The sequence below is a fragment of the Pinus tabuliformis genome, chromosome 9 (genome assembly GCF_031772625.1).
Source record: "Pinus tabuliformis cultivar Carrire ecotype Pingquan chromosome 9, CPIR1, whole genome shotgun sequence".
NCBI classification, from domain to species: domain Eukaryota; kingdom Viridiplantae; phylum Streptophyta; class Pinopsida; order Pinales; family Pinaceae; genus Pinus; species Pinus tabuliformis.
The window spans coordinates 817271916-817295342 of NC_142307.1; the positions used below are offsets into that span (position 1 = coordinate 817271916).

General features: G+C 38.7%; 1 protein-coding gene across 5 annotated transcripts in view; it reads right to left on the reverse strand.

The window, feature by feature from the left end:
• Nucleotides 1-23427, reverse strand: part of LOC149151296 (lysine-specific demethylase JMJ17-like) — a 288744-nt gene that overhangs the window by 218314 nt on the left and 47003 nt on the right. For all 5 annotated transcript variants that reach the window (XM_089445770.1, XM_089445773.1, XM_089445769.1 and 2 more), the window contains exon 8: nt 23083-23286. In XM_089445770.1, coding sequence (XP_089301896.1) covers nt 23083-23286 — 204 coding nt within the window. The remainder of the gene's footprint in view (nt 1-23082; nt 23287-23427) is intronic.

Sequence of the window (23427 nt, forward strand, 5' to 3'; positions counted from 1 at the left end):
TTGGATATTAGGGATTAGTGAGATTCACCAATGTTTTTAAACTTCAAGAAAATTTACCATCCTTAAATTTTTCTTGGATGAAGATAATTGTGAGGTGTTAGAGGAGAATGATATCTGAGAGTTTGTAGAGCAAACTCAAATCCCTCCTACCGATGCAACACTTATGGTCAATCATAAGAAGAAGGATGTGAAAGCCAAGATGATTATCCTAGATGGAGTGAAGGATCACATTGTTCATGTGTCTAACAAGAGAACCACCAGCGAAATGTGGGAGGTATTGACTAGTTGTATCAAAATGACAACCAGAACTGCAAAATGGTGCTACGAGAGAAACTCAAGACCACCAAGATGTCGAAGACTAAGATAGTCTCTTCTTATCTTGCCCCAATACCTCAAGTACGAGATTAGCTTGTTGTAGTAGGGGTGAAAGTGCCAGTCTCAAAACTGGTAAGGACATGGTGTTGTCGAACATGGTCTAGGGGGTCAGGGGCAAGGAAAAATGGTATGGAATTGAGGAAAACAGACGCTCCAAAAAGCTTTCGATGAGTGTAGAAAGTTATTAATAAGTTTTCATCTCTGATGAGTGTAGAAAGTTATTACAAAGTTCTCGTCTCCTCCAAGACAGAAATGCCCTTCTTTTATGACAAAGGAGGTTACCATATGTTTTGCCAAGGTGAAGGAGGGAAGATGGGTTGTGTGTGAGGGTGAGAGGGAGTTGTTTATGGAGGGATTCTCAGTCATCATTAAACCACTAGTTCATGGGTCAAGAGATACGGGTAGCTTTATGTGTGCTATGACAAGTAGAGAGGGGGTAGGAGTCAACAGCTGCTTCCACAAGGATAGAGAAAAGTATCTTATATTTTGTTGTAGTTGTGTCCAATGACCTAAACTGGGAAATTGGGGGTGGCACATTATGTTGGGGTTTGCGAGGGGGGTCAACTGAGAGAGTTAATCTCAACCACACATCTTGAGATTTGGAGATTAAATTGCATCCATTGGATCCTAGGTTTAGGGATTCAATCTTTTCTAAGACACAAAAGGAGAAAAGGGAGGCTCATTCTTCACTTCACACTTGAGAGAGCGTGACGAGAAGAGAGGAGAGAAAACTTGGAGGAAAGAAGGAGAAATTGCAGACGAGAATTTGCAGCAAGGAGGCTCAAATTTCTAGGAGAGGGATAGTCACTCAGCAGCGCAAAATTTGAGGAAGACGACAGCTACAACAGACACAGAAATAGAGGCAAGGAAGCACAGATATCGAGGGTTGTAGCACAAATTTCAAGGTATTGCTCAGTAAGAATTTCGAGGAGGGATTTGTTGCTGTCAGGCCCGAAATTCGAGGCACAAAGTTCGAGACAACAACCTCTGTCAACACGTTTTTTGAGGCAAAAGACTGGCACAATTTTTCGAGGCAGTTTGGCTCACCTTCAATACAAAAATCGAGGCAGCTTTAGCACAGATTTCAAGGCAGAATTCTAGGCATGATTTTTGAGGAGCTTCACTGTGAGAAAGTGTAGAAAATTTTGGGCAAGAGATTTTGTGAAAATTTGTACATATTCAAAACAAATGAACAAAACAATCAATTAAAAAAATCCAGTGGGTGCAAATCTCTAGATTTGCATTTAATGCTTCACCTGCTAAGGGGGATAAGTAATATGATTATTTTATGTACTTAGACTAACTTTCTCAAACAATAAAATCTTCCTTTGAAGACCAGCTTTCCCCAAGAGGTTGTGGAGTATTTTTCAAGGTCACCTTGACAAAAAACTAGTGTCTCACATGTGTAAATGCTTGCAAAATTATGTGTTAATTTTCATCTAATAGGAAAGTGAAAAATAGTAGAAGTATTCTTTGAATCTTTACAATTAATGCATAATGAAATTTATATGAGCATGACAAAGCATGTGGGTTGGGCCTAAACAACACATGCAAACTCGTAAACTGGGTTAAGGGTGTAGATCATAATTTTTCTACATGGTATCAGAGCAAAGTTGAGCCAAGTTGGGGCTTAAATCTTCATTTTCAGTCATCTGATAAAGAGGGCAGCAAGCTACTAAAGTCTTCAAACAGTGAACCATACCTTTGAAACTTTGCCAGAAACCCAAAGACTTCAACAGTTCAAAGGGAGGGAGGTTTTAGCTTCCAGATTTGCTTCATTTTGTTGGTTGTGGGGTCATGGCTATTGGGTTGAGAGTAGAAGACAGATTGATGGGGGCTGAAAACTTTGGCCCATGGAAGGGGAGGATCATGCTTTTACTAGAAGAGGTGGAAGTGTGGTATGTTGTTGAAGCAGTTGTGCAAGCACCCACTGATCCAGCTCAGGTGGTGGAGTTAAACAAGATGAATGTGAAGGCAAAGAGGATCCTTCTAGATGCCATCAAGGAACATTTATTCCCTCATGTTTCAGAGATGAGATATGCATATCAGATGTGGGAGTCCTTGGTCTCTTTGCAACGGAGTTCTAATGGCAACAGGAAGATGTTGTTGAGACAAAAGCTATGCACCAAGATGACCAAGACTGACAGTGTGACATCTTTCCTCACCGGAGACTCACAGGTGAAGCACGAGTTAGTTGTTGTTGGAGAGGTTGTTCCAGAGGAGCAATTGGTTCAGATTGCCTTAGATGGGTTTACCGAGAAGTGGGATGGCTTTATCCATGGCTTGATAGCCAAAGAGCACTCTCCTGGAACGATTTCATCGAGGAGGAGATCAGGAGTGTAAGAGGTAGCAGCAAGAGTGGTGGGGGAGGTGAAGAGGAGAATGTTGCTCTTGCGGCAAAGGGCAAGAAGGGAAAGAGGATCAAGAAGAGGTATTCTAGTGGAGCAAAGCAGGAGAAGTGGAAGCAAAAAGCCAAGGAGAAGGACATGAGCAAAGTGAAATGCTTTGCTTGTGGGAAGATGGGTCACTATGTCGTTCAGTGTCCCAACAAGAAGGGTAAGAAGAAACAAGGAGTTGCAACTTCAACAGATGTGGATGATTTTGTGGCTATGTTTGATTCAGAGTGTGCTTTGGTGGTGAGTTTAGCCACTCATGTCACATCTTCCCGTGCTTGGTTCATAGACAGTGGATCATCCTAATATAAGTCCGCAGTTAGAGAGCACTTTACAAGCCTTTTGGAGGATGACATTGACTTGGAGGTTGTGCTTGGTAACAACTCCAAAGTCAAGGTGGTAAGTATGGGGAATGTTTCATTTTAGAGGGAGTCATCACCTCCTGTGAAGGTGACAGATGTTATTTATGTTCCAAGGTTGAAGAAGAGTTTGATATTAGTCTCTAGCTTGGAGGACAAGGGGTATGAGGTATTGTTCCAAAAGGGACAAGTGTTGATATATCCCAGGGGATCCAATATCGAGTCTACTGGTGTGATTCAAGCTCGCAATGGGAGTGTGATTCGAGCTCGCAATGGGAGACTATACGGACTTATATTTCAGCCTCTTAGAGCTATCAGCTATGGTAGCGCAGACCAGTAGTAGTGATTTATGTGACTTGTCGCCAAAGAGGATGACCCACTTGCACCATGGAGCTTTCAGGATGTTGAGGGAGATGGTTATAGGGTTGCCTGACTTCAGCATGAAGCATCATGATGTTTGCAGAGGGTGTGCTTTGGGGAAGTACACCAAGACACCTTTCCAAAGCAATGACAACAGAGCTGCAAGTATCCTAGACTTGATTCATTCTGGCGTATGTGGTCTTATGTCCCATGTTTCATTGAGTGGATATGAGTACTATGTGACATTCATTCATGACCACTCCAGGAGGACCTGGATTTACTTCCTGAAGACCAAGGATGAGGTCTTTTGGTCATTCCAATAGTTTAAGGCTCTTGTGGAGAACAAACAGTGAAGCAGACCAGAGTGTTGAGATTAGAAACTGGGGGTGAGTACATTTTTGCGGAGATGAGGGATTTTTGTAGGAGTGTTGGCATCAAGAGGGAGCTCATTATGCCTTATACCCCTCAACAAAATGGGGTAGCATAGCAGAAGAACAAGACCATTATGGGTGCAGCTAGAGCTATGCTGCATGATTAGAGTTTACCTTTCTTCTTGTGGGTCAAGGCATGTAACATTGTCGTTTATTTGCAGAATAAGAGCCCACACAGAGTCTTGGGGAGCGAGACTCCTGAGGAGATATATAACAGCAAGAAGACGGAAGTTGGGCACATCGGGATATTTGGGTGCCTTACATATTCACATGTGCCTTAGGAGAAGAGGACAAAGTTGGAACCCACTACAAAGAGGGTATCCTGGTGGGTTACAGTGAGACCAACAGAGCCTATCACATATATCCGTCTGCACAGACGAAGATTATCCTGAGGAAGGATGTGACAGCTTTGAGGTCTCAGGAGATTGATCAGGTAGAGCAACAAGCTCCTCAGCAAGGAGCCACACCACAAGTTTCAAGTGCATCAGGTGGTACATCAGGATCAAGAGGTTCACCTTCTTCAGGCGTGACAGGTTCACATGGCATAGTTTCGCCTGGTACCAATTCACTTGGTGCATGTTCATCAAGCACTATATATTAGAGTTCAAGGTCTCCCTTGGATATTTCAGAGCCTTCCTCGCCAAGAAGAGAGGCACCAATTGAGGATTTTCCCATACCACCACATGAGACTACTGCAGGGAAGAGGAAGCCAAAATGGCTTCGAGAGACCCTGAAGGATGATCAGGAGGCAGTGGGGAGACCCAAGTGGTCAGTGAGGGAGAGAAGATCACCAAAGAGGTTAGGTGGCTTTGTTGCAGATGTTGTGGAGACAAAGCCAACTAGTTTTGAGGAGGCCGCCACACAGTAAATCTGAAGCGGTGCCATGGTCGAGGAGTATGCCTCTATCATGAAGAATGATGTTTGGGAGGTAGTGCCACATCCTGATGGGAAGTCAGTTGTGACTTCCAAGTGGCTCTACAAGGTCAAACATGATGTGGATGGCAACGTTGAGACGTTCAAAGATTGGTTTGTGGTGCAACAGTTCTCATAGGTAGAGGGAGTTGACTATGAGGAAAACTTTGCACCGGTTGCTCGTTATACTTCCATTAGAGCAATGATATATATAGCAACTGAGATGGGATGGAGGATGTACCATATGGATGTGAAGATTGCCTTTCTCAATGGTGTTATACAAGAGGAGGTGTACATTGAGCAGCCTGAGGGCTATGAGTTGCATGGGAGGGAGTCTCATGTTTGTAGACTGAAGAAAGCCTTGTACGGACTGAAGCAGGCACCGACGGCATGGTAAGAGAGGATAGATGCCTACTTGCAGATGATGGGTTTCCAGAGTGATGCAAATCTGAACATATACTCTATCTTGGTAAGTGACGATCCACTCAATTTGGTATTGTATGTAGATGACTTGTTTATTACAGGGGAGTTCAGTCTCATCCAGCAATGCAAGAGTGATCTTGCTTCAGAGTTTGATATGACTGACATGGGGTTGATGAATTACTTTTTGGGGTTGGAGGTCTAGGAGGAGGATGGGCACATCTTTGTGGGTCAAGTCAAGTATGCAAGAGATATCTTAAGGAGATGCCATATGGATGGTCGCAGGCCTATGGCTACGCCTATGATCACCAACTAGAAGAAGCTTCATGATATTGATTCCGAGTTGGTGGATCCCACTTTGTATTGTCAGTTGATTGGTTCATTGATGTATCTGGTCAACACTAGACCGGATATTTGTTTTGCAATCAACACATTGAATCAGTTTATGATGGAGCCCAGGAGAGTACACTAGGTGGCCACAAAACATGTGTTGAGGTACTTACACAGCAAAGTGGATTACGGTTTTGGACCATGTCAGATGTGATGGGGTCAGATTGATTGGTTGCATAGACTCAGATTGGTTTGGCAATGTCAGCGACGAGAAGAGCACTTATGGATGTTGTTTCTCATTGGGCTCGGCAGTTGTGTCATGGTTCAACAAGAAACAGAAGTCAGTGGCATTGAGGCAGCGCAGAGGCAGAGTATATGGTAGCTAGTCAGGTAGGTTGCGAGGCATTATGGCTTCGCAAGATGCTTCATGTATTATTTGGTCAGATGTTGAGACCAACTACGATTTACTGTGACAATCAAAGTTGTATTAAACTCTCTGAGAATCCAGTGTTTCACAATCAGTCAAAGCATATAGAGATCATATACCACTTCATTAGGGACTGAGTTGAGAGAGAAGCAGTGAATCTTGAGTTTATATCCACTGATGAGTAGGTAGAAGACATTCTCGACAAGCCTTTGCCAAGAGGCAAGCATGTCTTCTTCATAGACAGGATGAGAGTGTCTCACATGCGTAAATGCTTGCAAAAACTGTGTTAATTTTCAGCTAATAGAAAAGCGAAAATAGTAGGATGTATTCTTTGAATGTTTACAATTAATGCATACTGAAATTTATATCAGCATGACAAAACATGTCCGTTGGGCCTAAAAAACACATGCAAACTTGTAAACTGCGTTAAGGGTGCAGATCATAATTTTTCTACAACTGTGTCCTTTGTTATGTCATGAAGGGGTACCTATCAGTCTCCAGTGGGGGCCATTGAAGCCACCAAGAAGAATGGCCTCCCAAAGAGTGTAGTGGGAGACATCTGCATAAATATCGAGTCTCTAGTGGGGGGCATTGAAGTCACCAAGAAGAATGGCCTCCCAAAGAGTGTAGTGGGAGACATCTGCATAAATATCGAGTCTCTAGTGGGGGGCATTGAAGTCACCAAGAAGAATGACCTCCCAAAGAGTGTAGTGGGAGACATCTGCATAAATATCGAGGAAAGGGTTTCCCTTGGACACACTATGTAGTGCAAAATGTGACAATGTTTGGGTGGAAGTAACAAACAACAATGTATTTGTCCTGGAGAAGGCGATTGTTCTGATGGAACCCAACCCAAAAAAATTCAGCATGGTAATCCTACTATAGAGGAAGGTATTGTATAAGACATGCCAATCCCATCCCTAAAACCCTCGAAAACTGTCAAATCTAGTCTCTTGTCAACATGGCCATGCCCAATGGTACCCATGGATCAAGGGTAGTCTCCACATTGGGTCAATATGTGCCCCTGTGACGAAAAGGAGCTCGTGGGACACAGCCACATCACAAAGTATACATGGAAAAGCCCAAAGCATGCCATTACAATTCCAATAGCCAATTAAGATGGTGTGCTAGCTCCCCTTGACATACCACCCAGCTAAACAAGACCGTCATTTGGCCCAAGGATGGGAGTATCCAAGAGGAGCCAAATCATGGATGATAGCATTAAGATCACGCATAGTTTCCAATTTCCCATCTTTCCATGCAAAAGTGACCTAATCCCTAGATAACTTGAGTTCTTCCTATCAGGATTTAGTGGGGTTAGGGTCAAGAAAGATCACTATGTGTGGGCAGGAGAAAAGTCAAAATTTTCTTAACTCGAAGGGCTTTGAGCCAATCTTCAAATGTCTGAAAACGAAGGAAGGGCATGGAGTTAGGGCCCATCCATGCATGCTCAAGGGTGATGTCCTTCAAATCTAAAATGTCAAGGAAAGAGATGCCTAGATATATAGGAGCTAATGGGACCACAACAGGAGGAAGCCCACAAACTCTTGGATCAAGCTTTTGAGCGCAATGGAGGCATTCCTTGTTCAATCTTTCCTATATTACTCCGTCAACCATGGTGAGCAAGGGAGGATGTTCCCTTTCTAGACCACTTCAACCAAAGAATTGAGTGTTAGTTGTTGCATTTGTGTCTCCTGTTTAGAAATGGCCTACTGTGATCTCATATCTTCCTGTAAATTTTTTATGTTCAAAATCTCTTTGGTTGAGCATGGGGGAATTATGAACTGGTTTCTATAAATGTAAGTTATATGTTTTAGTTTCAGAAACCAGTTGCTTCATGTATATTAATTCTACATGAAGTTGTTTGGTTTTATTCTCATGAAATTCAACCGTCTATAACAGATTTTAGACCTGGGAAGTCTGATTTGAAAAGTCTAGCTCCATAGCAATAGTAGCAGGGCTATACATTGACTGCAGGGGTTCCTCCACTTCCTCCCTAATCCAACTCGGAGCCAAAAAAATTCGGAGCCCCTCACTCCAAACTCAAGGATCTATTTGTGAAGGGTATGAAATTCAAGAAAGCAAACATAACTACTAGAAATGACATGGCTACATAGGGTTACAAACATTGCGAAGGTTGCACGCTGGAAGAGTCCAAATCTCATCCAAAACCCATGTAAATTAAAAAAGATCCAATGAAACATTGGCAACCTATTCCTCACAAGACTCGACATGAGTTACAAGAATAGAAGCGGGAATTCCAACATAGTTGCATCAGGTCACAGACGATGCGGAGGTCACATGGTCACTTTTCCTACTAAAGTTGTGCTCTAATGGCTGCTAAGAGTACATGGTTGGACCTGCAGTAGCTAGAGGGCAAAGGCGGATGAGTTAACAAAGGGCGAATCAAGAAGAAACGTCGCAATGCAAGGGCACAAGGACCTGTGCAACGAAAACTAGCTACATGGAGGTCAACGACTTGAAATGGCAAACCTACGATGGATCATGGACACTTGTGAGAGTTGGTTTTGATAAGTTAGAATAAATTAGACAAAAATGAAAATATATTTACAAAATGTTAAGATAGGATGTGGAGAAAAAAATATTGAATAAAAAATGTTAGGAAAATATTTTGATAAATATGTCCATATCAAAGAAAATGTTAGGGTAGATGCCCTAAAAAATGAAGGCAAAATAAAATGTTAGGTTAAACAGAAAAGAAAAAGAAATCAACTCTGAAAGTGTTGCAAATCTAAATGCCACTACTTTGTTCTAAATTCGGTTTGAAAAATAATAAGTTGTGTGCAGTTTGTTTAGATGCCACACTAGGTTATTTTATCCAATTATACATTTGCATCATAATTGGATTTGTTTTAAATTAATTCTCATAGGTAGAAAATAAATTGGCTCAACAGTTTAATCTAAGCCAATGGAGGGAATAAGGTATAGGTATAGATATAGAATGTTCATAAAAAGAAAATATCGGGTTGCTAGTTCAAATGCGCTCTAAAAGGATAAGTAAAAATGTTAGGAATAGAAGGGTAAGTAGAAATGTGAAGGTTTGAGATGTTGAAATGGTTATTTCCTAAAAGATCAAAACATTAGAAAACATATTGATGATGGGAGTTCGAATAACCAAATTTTTGACTTTATGTTATCTCATTCATATACTATCACTTCATTCATTAAAACACCTAGACCCACAGCCACCGCATCCGCCTATCATATTGCGACCCCACCGTTCATTCCCCGCTCACACGTTAAACTCCCTCCACCTCACCTCTCATCCCGCACACTCCTCCGAAATGTGCAATCTTTAATACTGCCTACATAAACCACAAGAAGTACCTTTTAATCTTTCGGGACTAGAAATCCGAAAACCACAAACCACTTTGTCTTACCCCCGAACGCGATATCCTTCATAGTCGTTTACCGCCGCCCCACGTCACGTTTCACTTCATATCTCTCGTCCAATCATCTGTCGCCTATCCGTTGCCCATTCATTTCCGCTCTCGCGCATTTATAACCAAATGTTCGTTAATTAACCCATTGGATAATTAATGAAATTTCAAGCATTCGGCGCCACCCTCCCACTCCATTTTTTCTCTTTATAAACACTGTGTCATGCATTTCAAACGTTACACAATTAACTTTTGCGACCAAGATTATTCTTCAAGCCCACTTGCTCATACAGCACAGCCACTTGTCCTTTTCGCAAGCACATCTTCCAGATCCACTTGTCAGTTGCCTATCTCTACTCTGGTAACTCCTTTTACCATTTTGTCATTTACAGTACGCAATTTTGTTTGACAAAAGGCCTCCCAAGGGAAAAACGATTGCAGAAGTTTCAAATCCTCTAATTCACCCGCTGGTTGATTTCAACCATACTCCATTAGTTGACAAGGATTGCAAAATCATTGAGACTTCTTCTCAATTTGATTTATTTGAAATTTATTGCTGGTGGGAAGAGCAGCTAATTGACCAGAGTGATGAAATTGGGCTCTGGGAATCCCAATTACCCCACTATATTTTTCCACAAATACATAGAGCTCCAGAGTTTGTGAGAAAATGCCATGAATCCTATGATCCCAGCCAGAGAGCAATTATCTCACCTATTGGAGAAATCCTCTGTCCTATTAACGCTGATTCAATTGAGAAAATGTTGCAGGCCCCTGCCACTACACCAACTCATCCTTTTTCTCATGAAAACCTGATAGAAGCTTATAACAAACTGGACTTTACCAAGAGATCCCAAACCCTGGAACTGTTTTTAGCAATTGGTAGTCCTCTACCAAAGAGAAATCCCCCTTATGATTCATCTATGTTTCCTGATAGAACCAGGCATATTACTACTATCCTTTCCTATTTGCTTGGCCATCACTCTAATTAGTCTGTCAATGAAGCCATCCTTGGTTTCTTATCCATGTTTTCTTCTGATTCTAAGCCTATTGTTATTTATGATTTCAGTCATTTCATAGCTGAAACCATACATGAGCAGTTTGTCAAATTTAACACTAAAAAAGTATTCAAGTATGCTTCAATACTTGTGTATCTTTTTATATATTTTCAGGGAGACAAATTCCCATTTCCTTTGCAGAAACTTAATGAAGAAGGACAACAATAGTGAGTGATTTTCTGGACTTCAATGGGGATGAAGGAGAAAGAAGAATTCAAATACAAGCAGTTCATAGAACTATTTATTCATCCAGCCCTCAGCCTTATGAGCAGCACTCCATTACCAAGGATCAGTGAGGAGATTGTTAAAGAACTTCAGTTCATAGATCAAGCTGCAACAGGAGATTGGTATTGCTACCGAAACTACACAAAAATCAGGGTTTTTCGCTGTGAGCTTCCACCCTACAAACTATCAAAGTACCTCCCTGTTAGAATCTTTGCACTAGAAAGATTGAACGCAGATGAAGTACATTCTGTAGCTGCCAAAAAGAAATCACAATTTAAGCTTAAAGCTCAAGGTGGTCCCTTGATTTGTAATACCAGGACAGCAGGGGAGGAAGCTGATAAGCTGTTAAAAGAAATGAAATTTGCTCTCAGTTTCTCTTGGTCATATGACCCATTGGGAGTCATCTCCAAACTCAGGCTGGAAAATAAGTTCACACCATATCATCATACAGCTAGGCCTAAGATAGAATTTATCAAGAATCGGTTGGAATGGACAGAGAATACCCTCCAAAAAGTTGAGGAGCAGGCAGTCTCTACATCAAATATGCAAACTCCAATTGCACAGGAAAAGACAGCCAAGAGAGGGAGGGAAGAACAATATTCACTTGCAACAAAGGCAACAAGCCAAGGCCTCAAAGTCTTTCACAGGAAAATGAAACAAAGGGCCCGTATGAATATTGATTCATAGTCTGGTGAACACTCTATACAATCTCCAACTCAATCTACCACTTCTCATGAACAGCAGATAGTCCAAATTGTTGGAGGCATTCCAAAGAATAAAGAGGAAGACATCTTCCATGTCTTTAGTGAAATCAAAAGAAAGAGTGAAGAATTGAAGTTAAATACTTACACCCAGTTTTGGAAGCATTCTTCCAGCTCTCAAGCCAAGCTTCTTTCAGTCTTTGACTCTGAGAAGGGGAAGATGCAAATGACTTTCTTGCAGGCCCAAGTTCCTCAACCCAGGACTGCAGCACAATACCAGAAACACACTTCTTTTGAGTTTAATGTCTAGGATGTGCATCCAATTGATCAAATTGAGATGCACAAACAAACTGGACAGATGATTGCTTCAACCTTGACAAACACTACTATGAGTTTGTCAAAAATGCAAGTTACATTGGCCAACATTTAGTCACAATTAAAGTTGGAGAAGGTCTCCTCATTAGCAAAGGATACCAAGATTCAATCTTTGGAAAATCTAGTGCTAAGGATGGGATATGATCCCTCAAACATAAATGTTGCAGAGGAGCTCATTAAGAAAAAGAACACTGAAGTTGCAACATTAAAGAAACAGTTGAAACTACCAACATCTGAGGATCCAATGGCCAAAGAAATCGAGGAGACAGAGACTCAAAAGTCGGATATGATGAAGCTCATCACAGAACAGAATTTGCAAATAAAACAAATGGAGGAGCAGATGGAAAAATTGGTTAAGGAGAAGGAGGAAGCTATCAAGAACATTCAAATTTCAGTGGATGTAGTCTCTCTTGCAGCAGTTCCCATCACCAGAGTTTCTACTTCAGCCACTACATTGGCAATAGGTACAGCAGAAGGAGCTGAACACCTTACTGAAACTGTTCAAAACCTGTCAATCCAGACAGGAGAAATCAATAAACTAAAAGATGAACTCAAAAATTACGGCTTATGAAGTCTATATCAGACAATTCACATACCACTGAAACAAACAGACTCAAAGGCCAAGTGGAAATGTTGCAAAGAGAACTCACAGATTCCTTCATAGTAAACAAGTTGGGTTTAGCAAAAGAAATTTTGTGGGAAGAAATCACAGAAGCAATCAAGCAGATTTGGACCTCCATTAAGATAATATTCAATCAGAAGGATCTCTTGGAAAAAGCTCAGGAAGTAGTGGAATCCATAACTAAGCAGCTGGAAGATATGCCAGAGACTGCCTCTGATATAATCAAATTTCTAAATTCCAAGGATGACTATGAGCTTGAAGAGTTAAGAATAAGTGACAGAACTGCAACAATATTCGAGGTAAAGAGGATTATCACTAAGAAAAATCTCACCCTTCAACTACAAGAAAAGTGCAGCAATGTTAATAACATAGTTCAGAGATTTTTCAACAAGATTGAACCTTTGGTCAGCAAGGGTTTACCTTCTATGATGGTTATTAATGATAAATTAATGTCAATTGAGGATTATGTCAAGAGGTTAACAAATGTGGGCACCTAGGCAGCTTCAGTCGCTAATATCAAAGGATCACCAACACCAGCTCTCATAGTAAAAACACTAAGGGATTCTTTCTTCATCCTGGATGAAATCAAGAATATATTTTTGGTAAAACCCACTTTTACTAAATATACCAAGATGGATGAAATCTACAGGGGGGTAACAAAGATTTCTATCCCATATAAGAAACGCTGGGAAGAATTAACAGATTTACTTGATTAAGGATAATTGAACAGCATTCAATTTTTGAGGTAACAGTTAGCCAGCTTCAACCACTTTTCAACTTTTTCAGTCATAGTCATGAAAGAGTGCAGCACCAAAATAGTGTCAGATCATTAGACAGTTTTATTTTTGATTGTGTAGATAATCTACTTTTGTAAAAGCAGTTCAAGATATTTTTCGTCCTATTGTTGTATAAATAACTCTCTTCACGAGTTATTAAGGGTTGCACCCTTGAAGAAGCATTTCTAGACATCTGATGTAATTAATCTTTTTGGATCATTAATACCAGCAAAGGATTCTGAATTTTATTTTACACAGTTTGTGTTTCCTGTAAGTTTTTCCAGTGTCATTCATTATGTTTTTTCTTCATATACTTGTGTCTTGCAGAGAATAACTAGGTAGGAATAACAGTATTTCAATCTATTCCTATAATCTTTCTGAAGTGATAATCTATAAAGAGAATGAATTAATGGACTGTTTTTTTAATTAATTCCCTCAAAATTATATCAGCATCTTTTGTAAGCTCGTGTGTATTTTCTCAAACCTTTAAACATAGTTTAAAGGTTTTCATGCTTATGATTATTTAGCTTTCAATTTGAAAACTATGGCAATCATATTACTTTTTTGTTTCTGCTCATCATCATAAAAGCTATTTCACTGTGTAAATATCCATAGCAGCCCTCTGCTGAGATATTGATATTATTCAAGAGGTTAGACACATCAGTTCTATATCTGTTTCATCCATTGGTCTCCCAAATTAAAACAAAACCCCCAAAACAATTATCTTAGATGCTCTGGCATAATAGCTGACCATTATTATCTCAGAGATACAACATCAAACTGGCCTCGCTGCCGGGGAATCGAATTTCATTAAGTTTTCCTGGGGCAACGATATGTACTCTATTCCTTTAAGATGATTAAAGGTCTAGAAAGGTTAAAATCCTTCACCTAGCGACTCCACTCTCCCAAACTGGCACCTTTTAAGCACACTAGATCTCGTTCAGAGGCTGACTTAGTTGATCCTCTGTCAGACCCTGAAAAAATTCTAAGAAAAGCCAGTTCTAAAAGGGGACATCAACCCTCTTCTTCTTCCTCTTCAGTCTTGCAGTGTGAAGATTTAGCATCATTTGATCCTTATAGTAACATTCCACCTAATCCAAATTATTCCAACCTATCGCCTAGGGTCGCTGAACTCTTAGACGGGGGAGTTTATTTTAAATCAGCATTCCTCATTCATTCATTTGAATATCATCCAGAACCCTCACTACCAATAGGATCACCTAAAACTGAGTCTGACTTGGGTGTTAATTTACTAGAATACAAACCAACAGATTTCATATCCCCTACCACTTATTCATTTCCTCCCACTTTCGGACAACCTAAAGCTTCTACTTTTGAACAACCTGAAGAGACCCTCTCTGTGTATTCGAATCCACTCTTTGAAACAAAGGAGGGTATTCATCCACAAGTCCAGAAGATAGTTCTTAAGACTCCTTTGAAATCATTCAGGAGATCCCCTCCTTCTTCACCTCCAACTAGTTCTTCACCCCCTCAATCACCTTTTTCAACCCCTTCTTCATCTTCTTCAACTTCTTCATCCACACAAACACCTCATACACCACCTCTCACTATGGCTTTCCAACCTATTGTACAAGCTAGATATGCAGCTTTAGTCTTACCTCCTAATCTCGATGCACTCCCAGCTGGATACTTGAAATACCTTCCCAGGTATAATGGAGAAACCGGTCCCTTTGTTGAAGACCATCTTCAAGCCTTTTTAGACTTTGCAGATAACATGAATATTGAACAAGAAAATGTTTACATGAGGTTGTTTGTACAATCACTTGAAGGAAATGTAAGAATTTGGTTTAGGCAGTTACCTGCAAATTCCATTAGAAATTGGGAAGAACTTACAAACATATTTAAAAATCAGTTGGGTGTGAAAAAAGATCCTCTTTACTTTCTCACTGAGTTTGATGAACTTAAAAGAAATTTTGGTGAACCTGTATCAGAGTTTATCAAAAGATTCAATAAGTTTTATTATAAAATGCCCCCTAATTGTAAACCCCCTGTATCAGCAGCAAAGTCTAGATTTTCTAAAGCCTTTGATGATGATTTTGTTGTTATGCTGAGAGAGAGAACTTCAAGAACTCTTGAAGATATGCAAACAATTGCTATTGAGGTAGAAGCAAACAGGGTTGCTTCAACTTCTTTGAAAGCTAAGGAGGAAAAGGCCCAAAGAAAACTTAAATCGACACCAGAGACTTCTAGTTCCTCTAAGACTAAAATTGAAGATTCTAAAATAGATGAAATAACTTCTCTTCTTAGAAATCTATCTAATAGAATTTCCAAGATTGAGACTCAACCTAGGACAATTCAACAAATAGTTACCAAACCCCAAAATCAAAATCAAGGTCAGTATAAAAGAAATCCACAATTACAAATTCTTCAGAGACCTAGTAATGATCAGCAGATTCCCACTCCTTTGTTGATAGATGATCAGCAACCTGATGATAATACTATGACCATCACTGAAGATATAAATAATATGGATACTTCCTCTGATCAAACAATTATTATTCCTCTTACACAACAAAATCAAGTTCAAGAAGATCAAGAATCTTCACAGGTTTCTAAATATCATGCCTTCTCTGAATTTTTAATTGCAGAGTTGAACAAAAGATATGACCTTAGGCCTAGACCTGGCCCTAGAAGACCTCCTAAGGAAACTCCAATAATCAAACCTCGTGCCAAAATTGCTCAAACTCAAACGACTTTTATTCAACCATTAGAACAGTGAATTGATACTCCTCGAAATGACAAAAATGATTTGACTACATTTAATGTTGAAAAATGTTAGAAAGAGTTAAAATCCCAATTCCTCTTTCAGAACTTTCTAAAAAACCCTGGGTATAAAAATCAGGTCTCCGAATGGATACAAAATACCTCGGTTGATGTTGAAGGTGATATCATCAGTCTGCAAGGTGAAAAACCAACAGTTGTTTTGGCCCTAGCTCAGATATGATAGATGAAATAGTGCCTCCTTTCTATGTAACTCTTAAGACAAATGATTCCATGTTGTATAATTGTATGCTTGATTCTTGAGGATCACATAACCTCATGCCAAAAACTATCACAGACCATTTGAAACATGACATAACTAGGTCCTATCATGACGTGTACACCTTTGATTCTAAAAGGGTGCCTTGCTTAGGATTGATTAAGGATTTAGTAGTCACCCTTGCCCAAATCCCAGTGAAAAGTGTAGTATTTGATATAGTTGTCACAGATATCCCTCCCAAATTTGGAATGCTCCTTTCTAGGTCCTGTTGTGCCAAATTAAGGGAAACTCTTCAAATGGATATGTCTTATGCTATTATTCCAGTTTATGGGGGAGAACAACTAAGATTATATAGAGAGGTGAGATTTGTGCACACTGTTTGCAAAACAGAACAGCCAAGGAACCATCCCATTTATCCAATTGACCAAGATTTTGGTTGCTTTCAACTCTCTTCAAATCAAGTGCATGAATCTCAAGTTAAAATTGAAGATGTAATTGAAAGTCCAACACCAAATCAAACTGATATATGGAAACTATTCTTTGATGGCTCATGTACAAAAGATCGATCAGGAGCTGGAGTAGTTTTAATATCACCAAAAAAAGAAAACATTACCCAATCATGTAAGCTCGACTTCGAAGTTACAAATAATGTGGCTGAATATGAAGCTTTCCTTTCAGGATTGCAATTAGCCAAAAGCTTAAAGGTTCAAAACTTCAAGTGTTTTTACTGATTCAGAACTTATTGTCAAGCAAGTGAGAAATATTTCCCAGACTTAGGTCTTACCAAAATGAAGTATGGGATTCACTTGAAAACTTCTTTGATGCTTTTAATTTGACTTCTATTCCAAGGGATCAGAATATTCATGCAGATGCCATAGTTGTTTCTGCTAGTTCATTTAAAGTTCCTTATCAAACTAATTTACTCTACCAAATACAAGTCAAGTATAAACCATCTATCCCAGACAATCTAAAACACTGGCAGATATTTGAAGATGATGAACATTTGAAATCTTTTCTGCAAGTTGTAGATCAATTTTATGTTCTACAAATTGATGAAGATAGATCCGAAATAAATGAAAATACAAGTGGGAATGATACTTCAGATTTCAGTTCAAAAATTGTTGATCATGATATTATTCAATTGTCTAACAATTTTATTCCCAAAGGCTTGATACCTTTAGAAAAATTGTTTGATCAAAATGATGTCCTCCGAAATCCTTAGTCCATTTCTTCGGAAGAGGACATAGAAGAAATTAACATTGGAACAAATGATGATGTCAGAAGCATCAAAATTTGTGCATCTCTAGACCCTGAGATTAAAACTCAATATCTTAAGTTACTTCAAAATTATAAGGATGTTTTTGCTTGGACCTATGCTGATCTAAAAACCTATGATACTTCATTAATACAGCATAAGATCCCTTTGAAGCCAGAAGCAATACCTTATCAACAAAAACTTAGGAGGATTAATCCAGCCCTTCTACCAACTGTAGAAAAGGAAATTAAGAAAATGCTAGATGCCCAGATCATTCTCCCTCTTCGATATTCTAATTGGGTTGCAAATTTAGTCCCTGTTAGGAAGAAAAATGGAGAAATCAAACTTTGTGTGGACTTTAGAAATTTGAACAAAGCATCATTAAAGGACAATTACCCTTTGCCCAAAATGGATCAATTACTTCAAATGGTTTCAGAGCACAAAGACTTTCTATGCTTGATGGTTTTTCAAGTTATAATCAGGTAAATGTTGATCGAGCAGACAGGGAAAAGACAACCTTCACTACACCCTGGGGTACATTTATGTACGCTAGAATGCCATTTGACTTATCAAATGTTGGAGCAACATTTTAGAGAGCTATGGATGTAGCTTTCATGGGTCAGGTAAACAAATTTGTGGTTATTTATCTTGATGACATTACTGTTTTTTCTAAATCTGATCAGAAACATCTAAAGCACTTGATCAAGGTTTTTTACAGGTGTAGGAAATTTGGGATATCACTGAACCATAAAAAGTCCTTGTTTGCTATCAAAGAAGGAAAATTGTTGGGCCATATAATTTCAAAGGAAGGAGTGGCAATTGATCCCAAGCATGTGTCTGCCATTGAAACATTGACCTTACCTAGAAACAAGAAAGTAATTCAAGCTTTTCTGGGCAAAATTAATTTTTTAAGGAGATTCATCCCAAGATATAACTGACATGCTCCGAGAGGATCATGAAGTTAAATGGACTGTCTCTTCCAGGCATGCATTTGATCAGATCAAGAAATCTATCTCTGAAGCTCCCACCTTGGCCAACCCTGATTATACTAAACCATTCAGTATCTTTTCTTTTGCCTCAAAAACAACCCTTGTTGTTCTATTACAAAAGAATGAAGATTCCCATGACCAGCCCATAGCCTTTTTCAGTAAGGTTATGAGAGATGTCAAGCTTAAGTATGACATAATCGAGAAGCAAGCCTATGCCCTCATTCAAGCCTTGAAATCTTTCAGGATGTATGTCCTACATTCACCTATTACTGCTTATGTTCCTAATGGTGCTGTAAAAATTGTTTTAACTCAACCTAACACTGATGGGAAAAGAGGTAGGTGGATCACTCAAATACTTGAGTTTGATCTAACTATCAAAACTACAAAGCTAGTAAAAGGCCAAGGATTAGCCAAGCTTCTAGCAGAATCCAATTGAAAAGTGCTTGGAACTTCCAATTAGAGTTCCTCAACTATAGTCAGTTGCCTGATCTTCTATATGAGGACATATTATGTTGATTTCATCTAGGGAATATGTGATCTATGCATTCCTACATCCTAGGAGGAGATCCTTTCTCTAATCATGCTTCTCAAGATAGAACATTGATTCATGTTGTCTGCAACCATATGACATGACTTTTATAATATCACTTGTGAGCATACACACCTCATCTTTCCTTTGGGTCATCCAGACTTCCTGCAGCAGCTTCCTCTGAATGAATCTGGCCCAAAAACAATCCTCTAAAGATGACCCTTTTCTTCGCTATATTCCTTCGTTTCTCGCTGGCTAGGAGGCTTCTTCTAATCTAAGATGTAATGTGCACTTCCTTTTGGATACTTGCTTCATCGAACTGCTTGCCTTCAAATGAGGCTGAGCACTGCTATATATACATGTTTGCCCATGTCCCTTAGGCCGACATGATCACTTGGAGGAGTGTCAACATCATCTTCTAGATTTCTCCCTTCGTTGTATACCGACTTGAAGAGGGTTAGTGACAAGGTCTTCGAGGATAACTTTACATAAACAAGTGTGACTCTTTATAAGGACTCTCAACTTTACATAAACAAGTGTGACTCTTTATACAGGACTCTCAACTAGTCGTCCCAGTCGCCCAGCCTCTAACCGTTTGGTCCATCCATCACTGTCAACTTTTCCCCTACCATCGCCACCCTCGTCAACTCTCCCAAACTGAAACCACCAACCAAACTCACCCACGCCATCATTGTCGACCATCCTCCGCTTCAAGTCTTTCATCCGCATCTCTGCATCCGCCACATATTGTTGTAGTCCACACCAGACACCGCCAACCAATCAGCAACTAGCCACCAAAAACCAAATAGCATCCAACTACCATTGTTTGTCCTTCAACTGCTCCACCTTTCGTCCAACCTCCATTCCAACGTTTTCTCTCTCCCCCCTGCTCAAACCACGACACCCAGCCACCGTCCTTGTCATTGCTCCCTAGCTATCGCTCAACAGACAGGCACCTCCTTAGTTGTTGCTGGATTATTTTCGTCTAGTCGTCGAGTCGTGTCGCTGCCACACTGTACGCTCTGTGTAAAATTCATATGCACTGTTTCAAACACTAATTCGTATAGTTCCCTCGATCACCTTGTAATGTAGTAATCAAAATATGAGAGTCAATCTTACCAACTGAATACATAACAATTGGTATAGTCGCAGATCATGACTCAAAGGTAGATGGTGTGACTCTTGTTAAAACTTAAAACATAATTTTAATATATCATTAGACCAACGTACACCACAAAGAGATATTAGAGATATAAAGGAATATAAAGTTTCAAAAGTTTCAATTATATATATATATATATATATGACAGACAAAGAGAAATATTATAAATAAATAAAGGAAAAATATATATTATAAAAGTCAAACAAAATTATTATTAGTTAAAGATTCTATTTAAAAAAGGGGGGGTTATTCAAGTTACCCAACTTTTGATAGTTCACATAAGGAAATTCATTTATAAAAAAACCATTAAAGTTATAAAAAGTTTATAAATAAGTACCAAACTTCAAAAAGGGAGATCTATTATTTAAAAAAACAAAAAGGAAAGAAGTAATTACATGTTTTGAAGATTTAAAAACAATATAAAGTGTTATTCTAAAGATTAAAAATGCGTATCTTTAAAACCCCAAGGTTGAGAAAAATGGAGTCTAGATCGGAAATGAAGGTCGAAAGGTTCCCAGAAGCTTCATGTAACTATGCCTCGGTGCTATTTAGAATTAAAGGGTCTATTGCAGGAAAAGATGTTAATATCACTATGTCGCCAGCCGAAGATAAAAATTACATTGCAAACCAATTAGTTATTCCTGAGTCAAATATAATCAAAAAATTAGATTGTTATGACAACAAAAAATATGAAATAACCAATTTACAATTAAAAATTGGAGATTATACATTCATATCACAATTCTCAGTTCAAAACCTATGGAGCGATCAAGGTGACATTATTTTAAGTTCACCCTAGATGGAAACCCTAGGTTCCTTCATCCTGAATACGAAGAAAACGTTTTTGACATTTTCTTACAAGAAGAAAAATACAACGCTACAAGATGTTTATAGTGAAGACGAATTCAGTAATACCAAAAGACATACTAGATATCTCAAAAGTAATTTTTCAAAAAGATAAAAAGTACTACAAAATCTGCAAAGAGAAGTTGACAAGATCACTGCTGAAAAAAGTGAAGAATTTCTCGGCTTAAAGACCATAGTGAAAAACTACTGACGTAAATTAAGAAGCTTAAAAAGGACAAAAAGTCATTGGAAAACAAGGTACAACAACTTATCGAGAAGGAAGCATCGAATGTAGAAGTCCAAGTTGAAGAGAAAGGAATAAATATTGATCTAGTGAATATCATAACTCAAGAAGAAGGTAAACTGGTTGAAGAAAAGATGCACTTAGATGTTGCAATTCAGAGGATAAACATCCCAAGTGAAGGTTTTGTAACCAACTCAACAACATCGTCACCTAAAGTAAATCAGAATATCGCCACACACATGATAGGGGAAAGACAAACCAAAAGAACTCCTTATCTACATCTGAATCACAAGAACAGACATCTCAATCAATCTACGAATCTGTATCACTCAAAACATAAACAACAAATTTATGTTCAGAAGGATATTGAAGTGCGCACAACTCAGTCCAGTGATAATGATTCATCACAAGTTTCTAGTACTTGAAAAATTCCACAACAGAAGATTAATTTGGATGGTCAGATCCTTCCTCTATGCGACAATTTTATATATCACTCCAAGGATCATATCAACAAAGATGGCAATTTTGAGACAAGAAGACACTGGAAACAGAAAAAGAGGTCAAGCCTTTTCATCAGCAAGCTTTGAGGACAAAGCTTTTTGAGGAGGAAGGCAATGTTATGAATAAAATATATAGCAAATAATATAAATATAAATAGTGATGATAATTGTAATAATGATTAGTTAATTAGTAATTAGTATTGAAGAGGGATGTCTAAATGGGACATGACTTCCATCAAGAGGCACCTGCCTAAGGTATATAAGCAGGCCCTCACTCTCATTTGTAACATCATTCTCATTTATACATTTTAATATATATTCTTGTATCTTCAATGGAGATCTTCATATTCCAAGTCTTCTGGAATATTTAACTCCGAGTATACGAACTTTGTTCGTAACAGCTTTTATGGCTTGAAATTGTATGCTTTGTTGTGAGTCCATTCTCAAAATCTATATACACAATCTTTATTGAAAATTCTTTTCGCAAATCAATCCAGACTCCATATCTGCTGCTACCAATTTTTTTGTTAGCAGAGGCTTGGCTGGCATGCACCAACATATAATTCCATTTAAAACGCGTCATACATGTTAGTCAAATTGAATCATATTTACATTTATTTTTACTATAGAAATCAAACACTGCACTAATGTAAAAGTGCTAGCTATTGATTCCTGATGATCTGATAAATGAAGTTAAATGCAGTCCTGCACTTCTAATTCAGTACAAGAAAATATATCACTTATTCAAACATGGAATTTAAAACCTACAAATGATGTTGATATTTTACAAAGATAGCAAAACAATAAATGTTCCAACATTAAAAGACAATACATATTTCACATTGGCAGGAATTATGCCTATATTAAAACAGGATGAACAAGCATGTGTCAAAAACACCATGGAAATATTTTACCAAATATAAATTCCTAGTAAACAGCAAAAGTCAGCAGAAAACAATACAAATAGTATCTAGGAGACGAGAAGTTAAAGCATAAAATCAGCTGCCATCATAAGATTCTGCTATGCAGAATATTCAATAAACACTTACGAAATCCAAATAGATACTGCAAATAAGTCAAAATGGCCATGTACTCAGCTCAGAAATCTGAGCTCGGAAGATTGTTATGCTATAGTAGTACGGTCACAAGACAATTACATAGCAAGACTGATTGATATTACACAGCAGTAATCTATCAGACACAGGGCATGGTAAGGTTAAATAAACCAGCACAATAAAGAACATTTAATTCCACATTCAAAAAAAAAACGCATCCATAGTGGTGGTGTCAACTCAGTCGGAGGAGCGCTTACAGATCAATTAAAAATGGTACATATTGCTCTAAGTATAAAACAGGAAAATGAATCAGCAAATTTAAAAGAAACAGGGAATCACCTTCTTAACTAGATGTTTTCCTTGAGAAGAGGTAGACTGCTTTGCAGATATCCTTCTGCTTCGAACTCTCCTATCCTTCACAACGCTGTCTCGTTCAGCAAAATTTTCATCTTCCACACAAAGCAAGTCCTCTAGCTCTGCCATGGTATAACGATACAGAAGACACTGCTGATCTGGATTGCATTCACAGAGCCGTTCTGCATGCTGCATAAATAATGATTTCCCATAAGACATTTTTGGTCCACAGGTTCATTAGTATGCTATAACATAAAGCTACAAATTGACAAACCATAACATTAATTTATTCCATTATTATTCCGTCACACCACTAGCCAAGTCTGACTA